Here is a 22,015-nt window from a genome sequence, read left to right on the forward strand (position 1 = left end):
TCATCCACCCAGCTTTTTGGTAATGAACAGTTTAAATTAATGATATTGGTGGATAATTTTTTACTTTCATAGGCACGTGTAACTAAATTGGTCTTATTGTGAATGGTAACTCAACGAGACTTCAATGAAGTTGTGGATTGGGATAGAGGATGAAATAGCATATGCATCTCAAAACTCATATTTTGATTAGTATAATAAATTGACTTGTATGATTATGGCATACAAAATTACAAAAACTAAATTTTTTTTTATGATATTGTATTTGACCCTTTGCCTTCTTATGAGCAATCGAGTTCAAAAAGCCGTGACGGTACGTAGAGACCTGTTCTAATCCTTTGCATAGTAGTAAAGTAATTAATATGGTTTTAAGATGACAATCAGAATTTTTCTCATTATAAAAGTCACAATTGAAATTCTATTAATCTACTAGACTCTAGAGATTATACAGCTAACTCTGATAAGATATTTTCTCATGCTTATCTAGTTACTATTCAAACATCTTATTCTCATCTAATGTCAACAGAGTTTATCAAATAAGCAAAATCCATAACCGTGGTCTTTATCTTTTTAGCTAGAGTTTTGGTGCTTATCATCAAGCCTGCAAATTGTTGGTTACACTTTTAATTCTGCTCTCCATGTTCAAAACATGGGCTACGTAATAATTTTTATATAAACAGCAGATGCTGAATAAAAACACTTCAGCACATAATCAACAAAACAATACGCAGTGGCGCTATGATGCCCTTCCCCCCAGCTATGGGGTCAGTCTTTAGAGGAGCCGTGTAGGTCTCAACAAAGATGAAATAATATTGCTATTACGGGCAAAAACTAATTCTTATCATTGTTCATCCTTTGTCATAAATCAGGATAAAAACAACCGGGACAATAAGACTTTTTTTTTAAAACATATATTCAGTTAACTTCACGACGGAAGGCTTTCGGAAAGAAATGAGATCAAGACTACCAATTCACACAAATACACAAAACAACTCTATTTCTCTTTTCAACAAAGAACCAAGAAATGCATATATGTAAACATTGTCGATCCGTCATAACAAGAGACATAAGCACTAAAAGGAACAACTTGGGGATACACACTGATAGAGTTCACTTCAGTTAGCATTAGAAGAGGATTTTATTCACGATACAAGCAGACGACCAGTCTTCGTAACGATGAACAGTTATTAACAGGGGATCTTATTCATGATACAAGCAGACAACCAGTCTTCATAACAATGAAATATAACATTTCTACACTATAGTCAACAAAAGGAAACAAAATTTTCAAAATTTAATATCCCCAACATTTCTCTTTAATGCATAAATAAAAAATTATACGAACTAAACTATCTGTAAATTGCATTTTTATGAGAGAAGCAAATGCCCACTAGTCTGAATAAGCATCTAAGTAAGAAGCGTGGGAATGCAGCAGATGAGAGCTGCTCAGCTGATCACTTTTGAAACAACCCCTGCACCGACTGTTCGTCCTCCTTCTCGCAGTGCAAATCTTTGTCCTATCAAAATCAAAAGATAGAAAAGACGTCAAGACTCAAGTCAGGTCTGCGAATGGTGCTCGTGACTTTTGCAACACAATAAAAGAACGCAAAATTTTGCAGATGTAGGAAGGAATCAGCAAAGATATTGATCAATGGAACCATATTCCAGGAAAAAGAAAAAGAAACAAAGAAAACATTTATATAGCAAAATCTTGAAGGACCCAGAGAGAACCCTCAGAATATAACGAGTAATATCAGAATACATGTTTAAATTGTGAAAGGAATGAGAACATGACTTGAAGTCGAGCCCAATAGACCATTCCAACTTTCACTACACGTTCCGAAAAGGAAAAGATCTCTTTTCAAATTCAGAAGCAGCAAAGGACAATTTTATCTTTTGTTTTGATCACAGTGAAAAAAAAAACCTGTACAAATTAATATGAAATTTAATGTAGAGCAAATCACATAGGGCCCTACAAAACAACACTCAGGGAATCAAGAATAAGCTCTATCCATGACAAGGTTTTAAATATCGTATATAGGGGAAATATCATATGGTCAAAATTCATATCGGATTGCAAATATTGGGAAAATATCGGGGATATGTGGTAAATATCGAAATGCAATAACGGATGTTTGTATATATAGTATAAAGCACTAAAATGTAATCTCAACATACTTAATAAAATTTAAGCATACAAAATGTAAATAATATATGTTTAGGATCACTAATCAACCTTGTAAAAAATACAAAAGTACAAATCAACCTTGTGACATTTAGTTTAATTTTTTAGGCCAAAATGTCATTTGATATAATCAAATGGGAAAATCATGATATCTCGCCCAAAATTGCCAAATGTGGTATATTGTTTTGCGACAAGCCATATAAAAGGATATATCGGCCAAGATATTGGTGATATATCACCATAAAAGTGGCAAAGGATATTTAGAAACCATATCGGCTGCAGCAAGCCTTGTAAAAGGATATATCGGGCAATATTATCGGGCCATGTCGGATATTTAAGAAAAGGATCCATGAAACATTTAAAATAAAAACATGGGAAAAACATCTAAAATATCCAGAGCAGCCACATCAAGCATTTTGAGATATAAATTAATACTTTGATTTAAGTTTTATATACTATATATATCACACAACAATTTATGGATTTATCTAAGCATCTAAAAAAATTCACTATTACAAACCTCGAGGCCATGAAACTAATAAAAGAGAACAGGAATCCAATTAATGAATGGCATGTAAACCTTTTTAAAAGGGAAAACAAGATATAGAATCAGTTATATAACAGAATCATAGAATAATACTATCAGACATGAGCATGAGCACCATCAGACAGCTGTCAAAGTATCAGTACAAAAAAACAGAATAGTTAAGGATTAGAAATTAATGGTTTTACAATAAACGTAGGCCCTTCAAGACTATAATAAGTAAATTTGGAATTTCAGAACCAAGGCCACTTAGGGGGTGTTTGTTTGCATGCAAGTGAAAGATGAAAGTGAGAAAGTTACTTTCATTTAACAATTAAGGTGTTTGTTTTCATGTAAGTGGTTATGAAAGTGAGATGTAAGAAAGTTGCCACATAAGATTTAATGCAATTTTGACTTCCCCTAAAAAAATGGTGAAGTCACATGAAAGTGACAAAAAGGTAAGTAATTTAATTAAATGATTTTAATTATATTTTCTAATTAATCTTATTTTGCCACGTCATCTTCACATTGCACTTTCGATAATAATTTAATTTTTCAAACAAACAATGTATTTCACTTGCGTGCTGACATGGATGTAAAAGTCATTTGTAAAAAAAAGTAACTTACATATTTTAAATTCACTTTCAGATTGCCAAACACCCCCTTAATAGTAAAACTAACAAAATTTAAGTTTCGTATACAAAATTTAACAGTTTTTTACACCATTACCTGCTTCGAGTGGAACTGCGGATATAAGTTCAAAAACAGCAGTCACATTATCTCCGGGCATCACCATCTTCACATTTTCAGGCAATTCCACCTTGCCAGTAACATCAGCAGTCCTCATGTAGAATTGAGGCCTATAGTTTGAGAAAAAGGCAGTGTGCCGACCACCTTCATCTTTTGTAAGCACATAAATCTCTGCCTCAAATTTCTTATATGTCTTAAGACTCCCAGGCTTGCAAACAACCTACATTCAAAAAATGCACCATGTCTACATGAAATGCACACGGGTTTCAACAAAGATAAACAAACTAATATATGTAACTTTTAACTGTCCATCTTTTAAAAGGAAAGAGACAGATACAATACAACATACAAATAAATAATTTTTTTTAAAACAAATTGATTGCTGAAATCATTTGGAAAGTATTGTCATCCATCTCTAGGGACAAGTAAAAAACAAAAGAAAGAGAAATAAGTGAGCATTTGAGTATCATCGTGATATTATTCCTTAATAAATCTACCTGCCCCCTCTGTACATCTCCACGTTTTAAACCCCGTAGAAGAAGACCAACATTATCACCAGCCTAAAGAAACATACAACCAAAAATTAGAAAATAAAGAAATGCAAATAAGGTTGTTTGTGCGTACTATTTATACCTCTCCATGATCCAAGATCTTCTTGAACATCTCTACACCAGTAACAGTAGTCTTCAACGGACCACCCTGTCAAATAATGAACTCCATAATCATCCAAACAATAAATATGTTTGCATTTTTAGTTCATCTTTTTATATTGATAACTGATTATCTCAAATCTCCAACTTGGTTAACTTTGAATAAAAAAATTCACAAACATTTTATTGCTCCTGTGTAAGAATAAAAATCTCACTCTGCAAAAAATCCAAGAACGTGCTCAAACCTATTATCCACTGATCAAACTAAGAAAATCAGAGAGGGGTCACATCATATATAAAAAATAATTAAGTACCCAAATTGTTACTTGCGAACACAAAAGCACTCTTTATTTTCTTTTCTTTACGTTCTTTTTTCTTTCTTTCTTTTTTTTTTTTTTTTGAGTGAGGAGTTTTGACGTGGTTGGGGGGCTCTAGGGTGCGAGAAAACTACAGCTTATCATAACTTACCTGCATTAAACCTAAAATCTCAACATCTTCTCCAGTTTTAATTGTTCCTTGCTCTACACGTCCAGTTACAACAGTTCCACGTCCCTGGAACAAAAGGCACATAATAACCATCAAATGAATACTGTGGCACTCGAAAACGAACACCTCAAGCAAAAAGCATGAAAAAAATATTTCTATTTTAGAAACCATGACTTCAATTACCACTAAGGTCAGAAATACAATGAACATTGCGTTAGAACACATTCCGCCACTGATTTTTCTCTGCAAACTACCAGCTACCAAGCATTTTATCTAATTAAAGATACTTTAGCAAACATGTAGTATGAATAATGAGCCAAGCTCCTTGACATCTACCTCAGTCTATGATGGCCCAAGACTGAATTGTAAACCGTGAAAATCTATACAGTATGGTGAGTCACACAGTATGATGAGTCACGACACAAGCTAACCTCAATAAATAAAATTTCAAAAAAATACCAGTATTAAAGAACATCCAAGTTTTCCCCTATTAACTTCACATGAATGTTACATTCATCTGAAAGAAGAAATTAAGCAATAGAGAGTTAGTGATACAGGGTTGGATTTATAGAAAACACAGTAAATTTGCAAACTGCATGTCTGTCTACTTGTGCTTGTGTGTACGAAGAGAGAAATAGCTACCTTCGGAAGTATCAGATTATTAACATTTCACATTGCATGACATGCCTTCCACAGTTAATGGGTTCTAAATGTGTTCCACCCAGCATAAAGCATTAGAACTCAAATTTCGAAGTTGTACAAAACACTCAAATTATGTTTGCTTGATGCATGTATAAAATATCGGATTCGCATCTTTGGAGGAAGATTGACTGTCATCAGATTGAATCATTGTCTTAATTATTATATTAGAAGATATGGCTGATATATCCGCCGACAAGTCAAATAACTCTTGTAGCAAAACGATATTGTCTGAATGTCCTTCATTGTTTTTGCAATTTTTCAGCAAAATATTAGAATTTTCCCAAGGACTGATAATATGACCTCAATATCAGCAAAAATATGGCGGCTATAGCCTATCTCTATATTTGGGCTTTAATTTGTTATAAATAATGTTTCAGTATCGTTTATTGTTTTTCAATTTTTCAACAAAATATCATAATCTTCCTGATACATTAACCAATATTTTGACCTCAATGTCAACTGAAATATGGTAATATCAATATTTGGGCTTTTATTTGCTTTAAAGATCCAATTTGGATTTATGACTCAATTAGTTTCAGACACAAACAATACTCGCTTATATAAAGATTTGAAAAGAAGAATTTGGGCTCAATTGAGCCTAAATGCTTTTGCATGAGTTATGCAGCTTTTTCAATTTCCAACCATTTCCCTTGAGATGGGTTGTGTAGAGACACCGTCCTGACCATGCCTTCATAATTGACAGCTACCGCCAATAAGTCCTTCTCTTCGTCAAAATGGACTCCATATTCGGTCATCAAAATCCACTTTGTTTTCATTATATGTTTACAATTTGAAATCTAAATCTGCAAGTATATGCAATTACTTGTGGTCCAGCTAGTAAGCATCTGTAAACTAACCGAGGAAATTGCGTGAACCATTTAAACCTTAAAACCTGAACGAGAGAGGGTGAAAGTGGAGCTGCTGGAAGCAACAAGTGATCCAGGTCATGTCAGTTTGTATGATGATGCTCTAATTTCATCCAATCTTAGTCTCTGTTGGATAACGCTTTTCACTTCCAATAAAAAAAAATGAAACCCATGTGTCTCCTTGAGGGAAACTTCCTCTGATGCGCATTTCAACGGTCTTGGTGCATTTTGAGCCAGAATGCTGGGATGATAATATAATGATAATATTCTCACCTAAGCATAAGCCTTAGCACCCACAACTACGGTGGCGAAAAAATATATATGTATCCATATGCGAGGATTTGGTCACTAATATCTATATCCGATGGGATATGGTCGTGGAAACAAGTATGTAGTGAAATATCCATATCCGTATCCGAAGTATTCGAATATACATTGCTCATACAATTGTAATTGTTTTGATCCTTAGATTAAAGGATTTAGGTTGATTTTGATGATCAAGATATCTAATCTTAGCTTTTCAAATATAACATATTAATGAACTCTCTTGTATCATATGAACTATATTCATTTCATATATATATATATATATATATATATATATATATATACACACACTATGTTACCCGGGTACTTCTATAATGAAGCCGTACCCGTACCGGACACGTACCCGACACTTTCCCATACTCAAACTTCATGGACACTTCTTGAATATATGCATGCATTTATTACAACATGTACTCAATTATATGATATATGTGTTAATTTAAAACACTTGTCAAAGACTTTCTGGACGTAGAGCTTACACTTCACATCCGTCTTTTGAAACTAATGAGATACGGGTCGGATTCGTTTCAGTCCATACCCAAGTTTAAAACTATATAGTTAATGGGTCGTTTAGATGTCTAGTAAAAAAAATGTGTAGTTTACAATTCACGATAATCAATATGATAAAAGAAACTCAAAAATGTGATCGGAATTTTAATTCTAATGACACATGAAGGGGAAAAAATTATCTTATGTACAGTATTAATTCAATATATATGTAGTCGTGTCCCCGTACCCTACATTTTACAGTTTTGTTGTGTCCCGTACCTGCACCTGCACCCGTACCAGTACCCGTGCCCGTTTCCATGCAACTTAGCACACACACATAAATATGTACATATATATGTACATATGTATGTATATATGTACATATGTACATATATACATGTACATATATACATACATATGTACATATATATGTATACATATACATGTATATGTATACATATAGATGTATATATACATATATACATATACATGTATATGTATACATATAGATGTATATATACATATATATACATATATATACATATATGTATATGTATATATATACATATATATACATATATATACATATATGTATATATATGTATAATATAACTTTATCCGAATTTGGCCCAATAAATATACCCCATCTTGATTGGACCCGGAGGCCAAAATTCGGTCAAACATTGGTGATACTCAAATTTTCAAACATTGCCCCCTGTCAGCTATCCTTCTGTGAAGCTGTGAGGATGCGGATAAAGTAAAGACCAATGCGGTAAACCACATCTAGCAATGCACTTATACATAATCTTTGTATAGGTGACATGCTTCTAATCTATCTAATCTAATACTATTCTAAAAGCATGCCCTATGTTAAAACTTTTTATCCAAAAATGCCCTCAACTATAATATCAGTTGACAACAACAATTCATAATCAATAACATCAAGACAATAACTTATTTATTTATCATGTTAAAAATGTTTAGATAGTTAGCTTTTTCCTACTGTAGTTAAAAAGTTCATCGGCTTAGCTTAGCTTGTAAAAAATTGTAAATTACTGCTATAACCTATCAATTTAGGTAAACATCTTAGTTGATAGCGTGCAAACATTTTAAATGATAGTGAGAAGGTTTTTCATGCAAAAATGATGCCATGAAAAATGCTAACGTTAATCCTTTCTATTAATTAAGCACTTCATGCTCCTCTACGGATGATGATCTTAATAGCTTTTAGTATATCTCATAGAATAAAGGCTTAATGCATAATGATGACATAAAAAAGGGTAGCCCAATGCACGAGGCTCCCATCATTGTGGGCTCTAGGAAGGGTCAGATGTACACAGCCTTACCCCGCATGCGAAGAGGTTGTTTCTAGGATTTGACTCCATGACCTTCGGGTCACAAGGCAACAACTTTACCGTTGTGCCAAGGCTCACTCTCAATGCATAATGATGACATGAAAATAAAAAACCACTTCGTCATAGTGTAATCAATATTCCCGAACTCAATCTTTACAAATGAAAATATGATTTCATTTACATCAACCAATGATGAAAACTTATTAATAAAAATTTTAGTTTAGAACTCAAAAGTCACATGTTCCTTATAACCCCATTTGCTTCAGCCCAGCATATCTCAAATAAAATTAAAAAAACCTTGAGAAAGGTAGGAAGGAAAGGAAGACAATCCTCAAATATTGGTGAAATTTTAATGATAGTAGTGTTTTTAATGGCGTGCGCCTCATGCGCCCTGTGATGCGGGGTGGTGAGAAGCGCCCCACATCTGATGCAACAACGCCTTTTGCGTCTCGCAAACATCCTAACTTTGCGCAGGGTGTATGTAGTACACAGCCTAGTATATTTTTGTTTGTTTAACATTTCAATGAGTCTATATACTCGATAATCACTATTTCAAAAAGCAAAATAAATCCCCTAGGCCTTTTTAGCAGCCTTCAATAGATGACCCTATTGAATCCTCGTTTACTATTTAATTTTGATGGAATATTAGTCTTGATTTGACATTTGATTTAAAAAATTATGAACTTTGCTACTACGTTGGACGTGTTAGCATTAGAAATTGAGACATTATATTGTGATTTGGTAGTAAGATATTATTTAACCTGAAATATTGTTTTATGTGAATTCCTATACATGCTTCATGCTTGATTATCTATCGTGAAAAATTGTGTGCGGTGTGCACCTCACATCACGCGGGTGCGCGCACCGCGTTACGCCTTGCGCATGTGTGTATAAAGATACTTTGCCCCACACTACGCCTTGCGCATTGACAACACGCAATGATAGTTTGTATTATTTCATTATAATTTACTCATAGATATGGAAAATATTGCTAAATGGTTATAGTGAAAAGGTATAATTAATTTAGTGCTTCTTTGAATTTTAAACTATGCCTATTTGTCCTCTCATCTCTCCCCACCGTTAAAACCTGATACATCTTGGTACACTTGATCACCTTCTAGATTAATTTTAAATTTACTAGTCAAGTTTTAACTTTTTGCTATTGGTCCACGCTAACTGGAAAATTTTCCTACCGCACTGCATATCTTCATCAACATACGTCATGCATGCTCACAAATCTTTGTATCCAACTTTATCAGTAATCAAAACTTCTTTGTATGTAAATAGCTTGCTTTCCTTCAAATTAATAAATATCTTTCACCTATTTCATCTAGATTATTTTGGAAAATAGCATTTTTTTATTTATTTACATTTTAATACTAAAAAGTGGTTTGTATATCATTTTTAAATACCAATATCTAATTTTATTAATATTAACTTAATATTCTTTAAATGGAATATTTTTATTAAATTAATATATGTGTTTATAGTTTTCAATGCACGTGCAATTATTTTGGTCGCTTGACTCGCTTCATCATTTTCCTTACAAAAAATAATCAGACCATAAAACAAGTATTGTCACCCATGCAATGCATTTGCACCCTACTAGTTATATTAAATTCTGACCCATGGTTGGTTTAAAAGGAAAATTCATACTCAGTTGCAAACTACAAATTCAAGATAAGAATGAAATAAAATTCGATCACCTGAATAGAGAAAACATCCTCAATTGGCATGAGGAATGGCTTGTCAAGTTGGCGTACAGGGTCGGGTATGTACTCATCAACGGCATCCATTAACTTTAGAATAGCCTTCCTCCCAATTTCATCGTTTGTCCCCTGTAAGGCAGATAGAGCTGACCCCCGAACAATTGGGATCTCATCACCAGGGAACTTGTAGAAGCTAAGCAGCTCTGCCAATCAAAGGTGATGTATGATAAATAGGGCAAAAATCAATACATATGCATAGTTGCTTGCATGTATATATGCTTGACATATAAATAGAATCACCAATACACACAAGCATGCATACATTCAATTATTCATTTATGACTCCATGCGATGATCCATTTCTATGAATTCCCATAATTCAAGAGTATTACATTCAATTATTCATTTATGACTCCATGCGATGATCCATTTCTATGAATTCCCATAATTCAAGAGTATCAACAACATTATAACACACATTTATTAATTCGATGATCCATTTCTATGAATTCCCATAATTCAAGAGTATCAACAACATTATAACACACATTTATTAATTAAATATTTATCTAGTTGTGGCTTCATACCACGTAGTTCCATTTCCACGAGTTCCAGCAATTCAGGATCATCAACAGCATCAACCTTGTTCAGGAAGCACACAAGTGATGGCACACCAACCTACACAGAAGGAAAGTAAAGACTAAAGAATCACTCAAAAGTGAAAATAGAAATTGCATACGAAGGACTAAGAAGGCCTTGAAGAAAATAAAAGTGAGCAGAACAAGCAATAAGTTAATCACCTGGCGAGCAAGCAAAATATGTTCCTTCGTCTAAATAAAAGTGAGCAGAACAAGCAATAAGTTAATCACCTGGCGAGCAAGCAAAATATGTTCCTTCGTCTGAGGCATTGGTCCATCTGGTGCAGATACAACAAGAATTCCACCATCCATTTGTGCAGCTCCAGTAATCATATTCTGTAACTCAACAAAAGAATAACATCATCAAAATCTCTTTTTAAGTAATTGTACCATGGGATAATATCAAAATCTTCCAACTTATAAATTCAATCAAAATCACAAAACAACTGTGTGGTAACTTCCAAAAATAAAAGAGTTCAGTTCTTGGACTATTGCAACCATATAAGATACATTTAAGGTTTTGATTCATTCTAATATTCCCTTTTTTTAAGTTACATAAGTTTCGCTGTTTTAACCAAAAAAATAACATCATCAACATATCCTTAAGTAAATGTACCATGGGAAAATATCAAAATCTTTTAACTTATAAATTCAATTAAAATCACAAAACAACTGTATGGTAACATTCAAAAAAAAAGTTCAGTTCTTGGACTATTGCGGCCATATAAGATACATTTAAGGTTTTGATTCATTCTAGTATTCCCATTTTTGAAGTTACATAAGCTTCACTGTTTTAACCAATTACTTGCATTTTTTAATTTTTTTGTGAATATAAACTTAAGGGTGAATTTTACAAAACCCCCAAGTACTATGTGATGTTTTCCACAATACTCCCAATAACCTTGTTCTTGCCATTAAACACCTAGAACATGTCCCACTTAACCACCAAGTGATGAAAATGCCGCTGAACATAAAAAATACTTTTTTACTTTTTAAATTTTTTAAAAAAAAACCTCACATTCAAAAATATGCAAGAAAACCCCTCCTCTCTCTCTTCTTTATTTTTCTCATATAGGGGTTAATGGGAGGGGAGGAGAGAATGAGATGAAAATAAACAAGTATGTTTTATGATATGGGCATTTATGTCACTTGGGGTTAAGTGGGAAAAGTTTTGGGGTTTAACCCAGAAAAACAAAGTACTTGGTGGTATTGTGGGAAACACCCTAAAGTTTTGGGGATTTTGTGAAATTTACCCATAAATTTAAATGTAGAGTTCGCAACATAAATAATAAAATGAAGAAAAGGAAATGGATCTAAGCAGAGGAAACTCAATTTTGTTTGCCTAAATGATATAAGTTATATGCCTTTGCATTTTCTTCAGGGAAAAGTTGAAGCACAAATCATCATTTTGTTAAGTTATACTACATGTGAATTATTATAAACATTAGCCTGTAATATGGGTATGGCGTACATTATTGTTGGAGAAGAGACAGATCAAATTATTATCATATGCACCCGTAAGGGTGGGATAATATTATTATCTCTTAGCATTAGCTACTGATAGGCTTACGTGTGCGTTTGCTTGCTGATGATATTGCAATAGGACCAGAAAGATAATTTATATGATACAATGGACATACAAAAATATTAGGAAAAAGTAGTTCATGTTAATGACCAAGATAAACATAAGACTGATTATTTTTGTCTTTAAGTATAACATTCATCCTAAAGGAGATTAAAGAGTGAACTGACAGGAGTGTTTCCATAAGCTTGGTCTGTGAACACTTACAAAACTAATGGAAAACATTTTTAAGAAAACAAACATCTATGCTTCGCCATGATACATGCGCAAGTAACAAAATTAAGAAATGTTGAATTTGATGACTGGAAATATGATAAAAGATAAAATAAGTGTAAACATAAAAATTAAAGTTGATGAGTGACAACAAAACAAAATAGAATATGAAATGAAAGAGAAATATCGAAGTTAATGACTGGAAATATGATAAAACAAAATAAAAGAGAAATTAAGTGTACGGCTGAGAAGATAAAGGTGACAAGTTTGAGATGGTTTGGAGATTACAGTGAGCATGAAAGACAAAGCTAGTTAGAAAGATTCACAAAAGTGAAATCAAGGATGACAAGGTGTATCCAGAAAAAAAAACCGTATATATATGTGTGAGAGAGAGAGAGAAATGGAGGAACTTAATACCAAGTAGTTCAACTATACTTGGTAATGATGTGGCCAACGATTAATCTCTCATCTTAATGGTCCCCACTTGAAAATAGTGCTCTCTACAAAGTTGAAAATAATGAAAAATGGGTTATGAAACGCTTGGTCTTCTGTTAAGGGTTAAGAAAAAAAAAGCAAAAAAAAAAAAACACAACGCATACGTAGGTTATATTGTTTATTAATTATTTAGATATTTTGTAAATAGTAACAATTCATAATAACTTTAATACTTAGAATCATCAAACTTTTAAAACCTAACATCACAATTATCAAACATAAAAATATAGTATCACAAATTCTTAACAAAAGTTAGCCATATATGACTAACAACCATCCCAAAAAACATCATGAAATGATCAATTACGTTAACCTCATCAAGGTTAAGGCAATAAAAATAAGTCTAAAATAAACCAAACACTTCCAACTCTCAAGTTTTTAACTTTACAAAAATATTCTAATTCCTTATCAAGTGGACTAAATCAACCAAACTAAACATGACTATGTAATAATAGTAAGAAATTATATACAAGATTATGTGCAAACTTAATTTCACAAAAATTAGTATTAGCTGAAAATGAAAACTAAAAAACCTAATCAAAATCAAGAGATAACTGAAAGTAATTATCTCATCAACACAATTAACCCACTAATTAATCACTATACTCTAATTATGTGGTAGATCTTAAAAAATTATATTGAATGGTAAAGTAATGGAGCAACAAGTTTGATATGATTTAGGGTAAATTGGCAATAGAAAATATTGGGATTTGAAAGATAATTTTAAAATAACTATCTATTTAAAGGATATAATCTGAGATGCCCAATACATAACTAAAAAATAAAAAATTTACCTCACCGGAGTCGCAGACAAGGTTTTAAATATCGGTTATCGAGGATTTATCAGATGGCCAAAATCCTTATCGGATAGTGAAAATCGGGGATATATCGGGGATAAGTAGTATTTATCGGAGTGATATACCGTATGATGTGTATATATAATATAATACCCCAAATTGTAATCTGACCATACTCCCCTCTTTCATTCTCTCAACATTCACTAAATAACTAGAGAAAAAACCAACTAAATAGTGAATTTTATTTGTTGCTACAACTTCAGAAGTTGTGTTGAGGGCGTGGCGTCGATGAAGAGTCCAAGTCGAACTGTCGAAGTCACAGTTGATGATGGCGTCGATGGAGAGAGCTCGGCATTAATGGAGAGCTCAGCGTCGGTTAACGTCGTCGAGTCAATCAGCTCAGTTGATGATGGCGTCGATGGAGAGAGCACAACATCAGTCGAAGTCGTCAAGTCGATGAAGTTAATGTCGATGAGAGAGCAGCGTCGAATGGTCGAAATTGATAGCATTGAGATCAGCAGAGTCCGAAGAGGAGGCGCGCATCGAAGTCGGCAGAGGCGCGCGTCAGCGCGCGTCGAAGTCGGCGTCGGCGCGCGTCGCGGCGCGTCGAAGTCAGCAGAGGCGAGCGTCAATGTCGACAGAGTCCAAAGAGAAACGGAGATCAGAGGATTAGGGCAGTGGACACAACCGCACAAATGAGGGGAGAGAGAACGGAGGATTAGGGCTACTTAATCGAGTTTAAGTTTTATTGTAAAGAACGGGTCGTGTCGGGTTTCAAGTTCACTCAAAAAATGTCCATTACCCAAAATCAAAACCCAATAGTGTGGCCCGATAATTCCGAGTTTTAAAGCCGCTAATAGCAGCCGATAATCACCCTTATCGCCGCATTATCGCCGATAAACCCCAAAAAAGATATTGATTTAAGTTTCAACTTATCCTATCGGAAATCTCCTAAAACCGATAACTCCGGGATAATATCGGATTATCGGCTGATATTTAAAACCTTGGTCACAGAAGCCGCGGATAGCCAGTGGAGTTTTAGAGGACGCAAGGAGTTAAGGTTTAGGTTGGAGGCAAAGAGATCGCTTATTCGTAGGAAGAGAATAGGGTGATCAAGACTAAAAGGGGTAGGGTTTAAATGATTTGGATGGCGGAGATGCATCCACGTCCTGATTAGAGATGCAATTTAACCTAAAAAATCCATGTTAACTGGTCATATAACGTAACGCATATTTAACGCAATATAACATTTTTTCTAGGTTAAATAGTTTCAGCGTTAAATGGGTGTGTTACATAACAAGAGGACACCGTTAAGTTATAAAGCGGGTTATAACGGGTTTTTTCAACTATGTTCTCCAACTCATGTGCAAGTGGTCCCCTTTGAATGTATGAATGAGAATGAGCCACCTCACTACTAAGGACAAAAATGATTCTTGGTACCAAGGTTATCCATATATATATAAGAGAGAGAGAGAGAGCATGCAGTATCCATATATATAAGAGAGAGAGAGAGAGCATGCAGTAAGACAATAATGTATAAACTAGCAGCGAAGGAACCAAAAAGAGCAGTTAATGAGATTAAATACAAGACTTAAACGAATTTCCATAAGTAGGAATATAAGGCTTGTGTGCATGTAATTCCTAAAATGAAAGAAAGAAAGAATAGGGACTTAGGTGATATTAAATGTATCAAGGGAGAAGATCAAAGAGTTCTAGTAACCAAAAAGGAAATTAAAGAGAGATGGAGGTGTTACTTTCATAACTTGTTTAAAGATAACCAAATAGGAAACTGTAGAAATTTAACCATATAATGCATCATAAATACTATCGATATTGTTGGAAAATTAGGACTGTTGAGGTTAAAAATGCTTTAAGAAAATGAAAAGTGAAAAGATGTAGGATCGGTGGTATTCCTATTGAAGTTTGGAAATGTCATAGTTACAGGCTTAGGATGGTGATGTGAAATGGGACAGAGGTCTATCAGAATCAGCGATTTAAATCGAATAATGCATCGTTTCACCAAATTCCATGATCTTTGACAGGAAATTAAATTCAAAACAACTAATGTGATTGATGGATTTAACGAAATTTACATCAATAGTTATGATTAATTCCAATCTCGATCAATTTAACTGTAATATTCATTATCATGCTCAAATTCTACAATCAATATCAAAGTTAAACAGTCACATGCTTAATTACTCTCAACTCACAAATATAATCTAAACAGTGAATATATGATAAGAGTTTAGAGATAAAATACTCATGCAATTAACTAATAAAATAAGATTAACAAAAAATAATTTACTGGGCTATCAAGTGGTGACGATCGACGGATGAACTGGCGACGACAACGACGTCGAACTAGCGACGACAACGACGGTGAACTAAGCGAACATGCTAGTCGTGAGGGACCTCTGGAGGTGGTGTGACAACGACGAGGTGACGACCACGTAGCGACTGGATGCGTGGGCGATCGAAGGACGCGAGCGGCGTCTGAACTACTCGGAAGTGGAGGCGTGGAGGTCTCGTGGGGCTGCTCGGTTAGAGAAGAGCAAGAGGGTGTCGTCTGGTTGGCTGCTCAGGATGGCGGAGCAGGGGAAGGATGTCGTCGGGCTGTTTGAACAGGGAGGGACGCAAGGAGGGGGTGCTGGCTGATCGGAGCAGAAGAAAAGCGGGTGAAAGAGTGGTTTTGTAGCGGTGGGATTTGCTAGAGGGAAAGAGGAGAAGGCAGAAGACGGACGGCGCTGTTCGTTCTCAAAAGGAGCAGGAAGAGGCGCGACTGGCGGAGGAGACGGGAGGGCGGCGATTGCAAGGGAGGATGCACAGCTGGAGAAGAAAAGGGAGAGGGGATCCGACGACTGGAAGAGGGGAGAAGCAGGACAGCGGCGATGGTTTGTTGCTGAAGGGGGGTCAGGGAAGGGGAGGCGCGGCTGGCAGAGAAAACAAGGGAGGGTGGAGTTGGTGACGGTTGCTAGAGGAAGAGAAGGAGATGGGTTTGGCGGCTGAGGAGAAAGAGTAGGAGGGGGATGTTCTGCGATTGATGCAGAGGAAGGGAGGGAGTCTAGCGGCTGGGGAAAAGAAAGAGAAGTCAGGCTAGGGTTTCACATCCGAGGCTTCACACCAATAATTGTTAACACAATATTTTTCATTCAATTCTTCAATATATTTCATTCTGATTACAGCAATTTCATTCTGATTACAGCAGTGCTTTTATAGAGCAATTACAAAATCTCTCAAAATCAATCAGATTCCTCAAATCACTCAGATACTAAAAACATCTCTCAAAATCAATCAGATTCCTCAAATCACTCAGATACTAAAAACTGATTAACTACTAAACTTGACCCAAAATTCAAAATTCAAAATTCCTCAAATCACTCAGATACTAAAAACTGATTAACTACTAAACTTGACCCAAAATTCAAAATTCAAAATTAAAAAAAATTAAAATCCTACCAAAATAGAAAAATCCCTCAAATTTCTCACAATTAAAACTAAATTAAGATATGATCAAACTTGTCAAATCTTCCTTATTCAAAACTAAAATAAAAGAAAGTCAAATAACAAATATAGAAATTGCCATTATTGTCCTCATCAGATGGTTAGTGAGCTTATCTAATAAGATTATTAAGACGAAAAAAATGTCCAAATGACCGAATAATTCACTTTGGTACCGATATACAAAAATAAAGGAAAATGAGATATACAAAGTTGTTCAAACTATCATGATATTAAACTCACAAGTCATACTATGAAACTTTGAGATAGAAATTAAGCAAAGGCCAACAAATAAGACAAGCATATCTGAGAATCTATTTGGTTTTATGTCCAAGAAGCCAGCTAAGGAACCTATTTATATAATGATAAATTGATGTAGAGACATCAAGAGAAGAGAAATTTCTATATAATATTTTCATTGATCTAGGAAAATCTTGCAGTATAGTACCTTTGGAAAGATGATGTGGTGGGTTATCTAATATATATTGATGCAATTAAAGATAAGTATAATAGAGTGACAACAAGGGTGAGAACAAATGATGTAGAGACAAGGTTTCCTATCATCACATATTTACATCAAAGATCAAACTTAAAATGCTTATTATTTTGTATTAGTTATAGACCAACTTGTTAGACACGTTCAACACAAAGTCTTAGTGTATTTTATTTACTAATGATCAAGTATTAGTTGTTGAAGAGACTAGAAAAGGTATAAAACCTAAAGTAGAAGGTAGGGACAAAACTCTCGAAACCAAGGATTTAAAATTAGTAGAACAAAAATACAATTCATGAAATATAATTTTTGAAGTTGTGAAGTGAAAAGAGCATATAATACATTTTGATAGTTAAGTAATACCTAAAAGTAATCACTTTTATTATTTATCAATCGTTCATCATAATGGTGAGCTTGATGATGATGTTATCAATTGAATTAAATCGGAATGGTTAAAAAGGAGGAGTGCTTGGGCGTCTTATATGATTGTAGAATACATATGAGACTAACAGAAAATTCCATAGAACAGTAATAAAAAACAATGCTTTATTGATCATAGTGTTAAGCAATTGAAACATGTGCAAAAAATGTGTACAAGAAATGAGGATGTTACATCGGCTTTGTGGGTATACACTAAAAGATAGGATAATAAATGATTGCATTTGTAGGAGATAAATGATTGTTCCTATTAAGGATAAAATGAGAATCAGTTGAGATGGCTTGGTCATATACAAAGGACCTCTTAGTATACCACTTAAGAAAAAGAGATCTAAAGGTTAACCTAAAAAACTTCGTAGCAACAATGGAGCAATTAAGAAGGATATTATCATAGATAACTTAACAGAGGACATGATCCATAATAGAACTGAATGAAAGAATAGAATTGTGTAGCTGACTACAAAAAGTTGGATAAAAACTTTGTTATTGTTGTTGTACGAATTCAAGTATGTACAAGGAGAAGTATCTGAGGCCTCATCACGAGATAATAATAGTGAAGTAAAACTTATGCAGCTATGAACTTATTTTAATGTCTTGGGATGAATCCAACTGCCCGTGCCCTGCATAATGACAACTTATCATTTCTTTCATCTTATTAAAGCCATAATCTCCGTAAACTATTAGTTTTCTTGTGCCAAACATGGTGTCTGCGCTGGCAAAAAGCAAACATTGATTATGTTTTTGCGCCCAACTATAGCGTAAGGCAAGTCACATACTAAACCAGTAAACCAGTATTGCATGATTCTTGAACCAGAAACGGCTATTTCAAAGACTCCACCTTATCAGAGGTGCTTTTTTCATCAAATCTTGGTTATCCTCCACACTCCAACCTCTAAAGAACACGAACGGGCTTTCAAGAGCATCCAATAATTAAAGTTTGACATGGAGCAAATTTGATTCAAAGAACAGGGACAGTATTTCAAGACGATCCTAAGCCAAACCCTAGTAAAGTTTGTAATAGTTTCAGTTCTTGCAACAAGTGAAATACAAAAGTTCACTAGAACATGGTCAAATAATATGTGCCCACTGCAAATTATATGCTGGGCTGCCTGGGGATAAGTTTTTTGTTCTTTTATCTTTACATTTGTATGACTGTATGTGTGTTATTAAGGCAACAGGTCATGCATCCTAACAACAGCAGGAAATATAGCAATCAGTTGAGATACCCAAGATCCATAAATCACAGATAAGACTGAGCAAGAAGCATAAATATAAAGTTCCAATGAGGGTTTTCTTGTAAGTCAATAATCACCAATGTGTAGAGCTAGAGAATGATTGCAATGGTTCATATATGTTGTGACTTGCCTTACATTTCCTGTTCCATGCCAAAATAAAGTGCCCAAAAATAAAAGGCATTCAGATTGCAACATGGCTAACTTTACTATGCAACACTACATATTCAACTTGCTTTAAAACCTAAGGGCTACACACACACACACACACACCCCTATGCCAATTAGGTTCATGATTAGTTTATTTCTAATGACTTTGTAAATTCCTAAAACAATTCAACCTTGCCTTACACTTCCAGTTCCATGCCAAAATAAAGTGCCCAAAAATAAAAGGCATTCAGATTGCAACATGGCTAACTTTACTAGGCAACACTACAGATTCAACTTGCTTTAAAACCTAAGGGCTATACACACACACACACAGCCCTATGCCAATTAGGTTCATGATTAGTTTATTTCTAATGACTTTGTAAATTCCTAAAACAATTCAACCTTCTAAATAGCGATCAATGGTCTGTAGTACTTTAGCCACAAGTAGGCCCAACAGCAAAGAAACCATAAAACATTGAAGTGCTCCACCAATCAAAAGGAAGCATAATAGCAAACCAAATCCACTTTATGAGGGTACGACTTCCAAGATTATTGTTTTGACATGCATCTCTCAATTATATTATTTCAAATGGGTCGTCAAGCCAAACAAATTGCTGGTTAACAAATCTAAATTTATAAACAAGTATTACTGGATTGACATTGTAAATATTTTCTTAGTTACGACTTACTTTGACATAGTCTGCATGTCCCGGGCAATCTACATGAGCATAATGCCGCTTAGCAGTTTCATACTCCACATGAGCCTAGAAAACAATGCTCGTAATTTAAATAAGAAAGCAAAAATAAGAAGTGTCAAATCATTCAAGATAGTAAGTTATGTGCAAAGAGTAAACTGCTAATCATGAAAAGCATTATCTAACCGTAGAAATGGTAATTCCTCTAGCTTTCTCCTCGGGGGCCTTGTCAATTTCATCAAAAGCGATAGCCTTAGCTTTTCCTTCCTCAGCCAGTACCTGAAAGAAAAGGCAAAGGCAGCTAAGACACATACTTTCCCCTTCAATACAACATGACCAGTTCGATAAATTGCAGATTTTGGATTTTAAGGAGTCCCACCTCCTCTAATGTGTCACAACAGGACTAGTCATATGGAAACCATTCCCTAAGGCATTAAAGTTCCCCTAATTATCTTCGTTCAGTGTTTGGACTCAAATAAAAGTATTAGCTTCATAGCGGGAACTATAATCTTATTCTCATTGAATCTCTCTCCACCCAGCATTGAAAAATGCACAGTGTGATACACTTAATTCTACGCCATGTTTGCCTGTCTGCTTCCCTTCATTGCTTAAAAGAAGAAATGCACAGACGACAAAGTTTGTACTGATTTGGCACGACAAAGTTACAAAGAACATACAGATTTAAGAAAGAAAATAGAAATAGAACCATATCCAGTCAACATCAAATGCATCCAAAGAAAAAGGATCAACCTTAGTGATTGCTGCCGTAAGAGTAGTTTTTCCATGATCCACGTGTCCAATGGTTCCAACGTTTACATGAGGCTTCCTGAAGAAACAAGCAGATTAATTAAGAAAACAAGCAACGCGTGTTTCTGCTTCAAACTCAATACAATCTTTGATAAGATCAGAACACCCAGTCAATAGAAAATAGTAACATTTTAATTACAGCAAAAAATTACCCCATGCTTCTCAAAATGCAACAGAATAATAATACTTTTACAGCAAGAAAATTCAACGAGAAGTGTAAAATGATGAATCTACAATCTCAATCGTCAGCAACCCAAAATAGACGAAAAGGAAAAAAGAAAGAAGATACGTTCGAGTGAAGGTAGCCATGGATCGCCGCCATATGAATCCAGCCTCCGAGGATTTCTCCGCATTCGATCCGAGCAGCGATTGCAAATGGTTAGTAGGCAAAGGGCTCAAGCTCGATCCTCGGCAACAAGAATGATAGAAGGAAGAGTAAGAAGGAAAGGGTTGGAGCAGGCGCCTCGAGCTAGCGTTTCTTAGGACGGCCGACGAAGCCATGGCTGCGAGATGAAGAGAGGGATTTGGGGTTAAAGGTTGGATTTTTAGGGTTTACGGGCACCGGACAAGCTGCTCGAGGGCCGAGGGGAGGGAGAGGGACCGAACGTAAAGATGAGTAGGGTTTTTGCTGTAAAGGGTCCGGGTCGGGTGAAGAGCCCGATCCAGACCCGATCCGAAGTGATTTTGGATCTACGGTTTAACACTGTTCTTTTTATTGGTTGGTCTCACCTGAAATCAAGAGAAAAGTTAACATTCTGATTGTTGATGTGATCTAAAGTTTAGAAAACTCATTTCATGGATATTTTTAAGAAAAATGGACCAAATGAGCCCTTACTATAAAGGACAGGCTCCTTTGTCTGTTCTTTTTATTTATTTGGTGAGTATTGATCTCGTTAGGCCGAGTAAATCGACTAAGAATACATGGCTTGGTTCGA

At 34.8% G+C, this 22,015-nt stretch overlaps 1 protein-coding gene across 1 annotated transcript; it reads right to left on the reverse strand.

The window, feature by feature from the left end:
• Nucleotides 1,338–21,698, reverse strand: LOC109837394 (elongation factor Tu, mitochondrial-like). The gene is made up of 12 exons (XM_020405630.1): nucleotides 21,370–21,698; nucleotides 21,024–21,099; nucleotides 20,460–20,552; nucleotides 20,268–20,342; nucleotides 10,909–11,013; nucleotides 10,627–10,717; nucleotides 10,037–10,242; nucleotides 4,574–4,657; nucleotides 4,089–4,154; nucleotides 3,953–4,015; nucleotides 3,435–3,675; nucleotides 1,338–1,514 (listed from the first exon to the last, which is right to left on the reverse strand). Exons 1-12 carry the CDS (start codon nucleotides 21,579–21,581, stop codon nucleotides 1,444–1,446), a joined length of 1,383 nt encoding a protein of 460 aa, XP_020261219.1. The 5' UTR covers nucleotides 21,582–21,698; the 3' UTR covers nucleotides 1,338–1,443.

The sequence above is a fragment of the Asparagus officinalis genome, chromosome 4, assembly GCF_001876935.1.
Source record: "Asparagus officinalis chromosome 4, Aspof.V1, whole genome shotgun sequence".
Lineage (NCBI taxonomy): Eukaryota > Viridiplantae > Streptophyta > Magnoliopsida > Asparagales > Asparagaceae > Asparagus > Asparagus officinalis.

Excerpts from the sequence above, each read along its gene's own strand:
- LOC109837394 (XM_020405630.1), bottom strand. The coding sequence starts at position 21,581 with ATGGCTTCGTCGGCCGTCCTAAGAAACGCTAGCTCGAGGCGCCTGCTC. Across the intron at positions 10,718-10,908 it reads ATATTTTGCTTGCTCGCCAG|GTTGGTGTGCCATCACTTGT; the intron begins GTGATTAACTTA and ends CCTTCTGTGTAG. Across the intron at positions 3,676-3,952 it reads GAGATGTACAGAGGGGGCAG|GTTGTTTGCAAGCCTGGGAG; the intron begins GTAGATTTATTA and ends TTTTGAATGTAG.